Source organism: Chrysochloris asiatica, unplaced genomic scaffold (assembly GCF_000296735.1).
Source record: "Chrysochloris asiatica unplaced genomic scaffold, ChrAsi1.0 scaffold00018, whole genome shotgun sequence".
NCBI classification, from domain to species: domain Eukaryota; kingdom Metazoa; phylum Chordata; class Mammalia; order Afrosoricida; family Chrysochloridae; genus Chrysochloris; species Chrysochloris asiatica.
Window position 1 is genome coordinate 32110339 of NW_006408536.1, and position 1531 is coordinate 32111869.

A 1531-nucleotide genomic window follows, 5' to 3' on the forward strand; every position below is an offset into this window, starting at 1 on the left:
TGAGAGATGAAGTCTGGTCATCCTGGCTCCTAAGGAGCATTCTGGCTGTACTTCTTCCAATACAGATTTGTGTGTTCTTCTGGCAGTCCATGGGACTTTTAATATTCTTCTCCAACCTCATAACTCAGATGCATCAATTATTTAATGGTCTTCCTTATTCACTGTCCAACTTTCGCATGGCTATGTCTATATATTGATAGCAACAGAAGCTTGCTAAGATACTAAAATTATTTGACTATACCCTTTCTTCCTTCATCTTCATTTCTTATGCAGGTATCACCCGTTTTCTCTTCCTATATCATGTGTTCTGTACTCCAATGTTCACTCACTGCTCCCATAACCAAGGATGAAAGCAAGCTACACATCCACCAAAGGATGATGCATGAAGAGAATGTGGTACGTATACATCATGGAATATTACTGAACCTTAACTATCTGGATTCCTGGTGTGGCTCTACAGGGTAATGCACTGGACAGCAAGGTCTATTTGAACCACAAGGTTACTAGTACAAACCCACCAACCACTCTGTTGGAGAAAGATGAGGCTGCCTGCTCCTATTAAGATTTGAGGTCTCAAAAACCCTACATCATGTCTCTATGAGTCAAGATCAACTATAAGGACAGTGGGTTTGGTTTTTAGGTTAGTATATGTGAAGGCTAATAGTTAAACAACATGAAGTTACAGTTACTTAACAATAGATGAGCCATACATTCATTTAATTGCATTTTTCTGTGCTATTATGCTATGTTCTTTATACATTTAGCTTTAAATAATATATTTAGACTCTAGGCCATAGGAATTCAGAATATTCTTCAGGACCATACAAAACACAAACAGAAAATCAGAGAGAAAAATTGGATCCAACAAGTATATGACTTGTAGCAGAAACTATGGTAGGGGACATGTTCTTGATATATGAACGTCCTACATTTTCTTTGATACAGGTTAATAAAATTATACCAGGAAGGAATTAATTCAGCTGATTTAAAATTATTTGGGGAAGTTTAATCTGTTCTAAACAAAACTGATTTTGATCTTCATACTCAAATTAGACCCATTTGGCTTCAGGACTTCAGGTTGTTTTTAGCTGCATCTAAACATTTCCATCTGCCTGAATCCCCATGAAATAAATTTCCTTAGCATCCATTCCTAGTAACATGATGGAGATCTTTGCATATATTAAGTGCTTAGAAAATTTAGGGGATTATGCTTGGTTTCATGCTTACGAATTAGAAAAAGTAGAATTCATAGCTATGGAATTCTTGTTGGAAACTGTCACAATTAATCCAATCCTAATGCAACCCCCTCCCACCCCAGAAAAACAGTGGAACTTACCAATACCAATGAAATAATTCCCGGTATGTCTCTTGGCATATGAAATACGGCGTAAGCATTCTCCATCATACCTGGAAACCAACAGGTTTTTAGGTGAATTGATGAATTCAATAAAGCCATTCAATTTCTAACTGTGGGATCGGTAGTATTTCATTTGTTTCTTTCATGTACCATACATGTTTATATTTTACATAT

General features: G+C 36.3%; 1 protein-coding gene across 1 annotated transcript in view; it reads right to left on the bottom strand.

Moving 5' to 3' along the window:
- LOC102836906 (odorant-binding protein-like) overlaps positions 1-1531 on the bottom strand; it is a 9723-nt gene that overhangs the window by 5711 nt on the left and 2481 nt on the right. The window contains exon 2 of the mRNA XM_006835704.1: positions 1337-1407. Within this exon, the coding sequence (XP_006835767.1) occupies positions 1337-1407 (71 nt within the window). The remainder of the gene's footprint in view (positions 1-1336; positions 1408-1531) is intronic.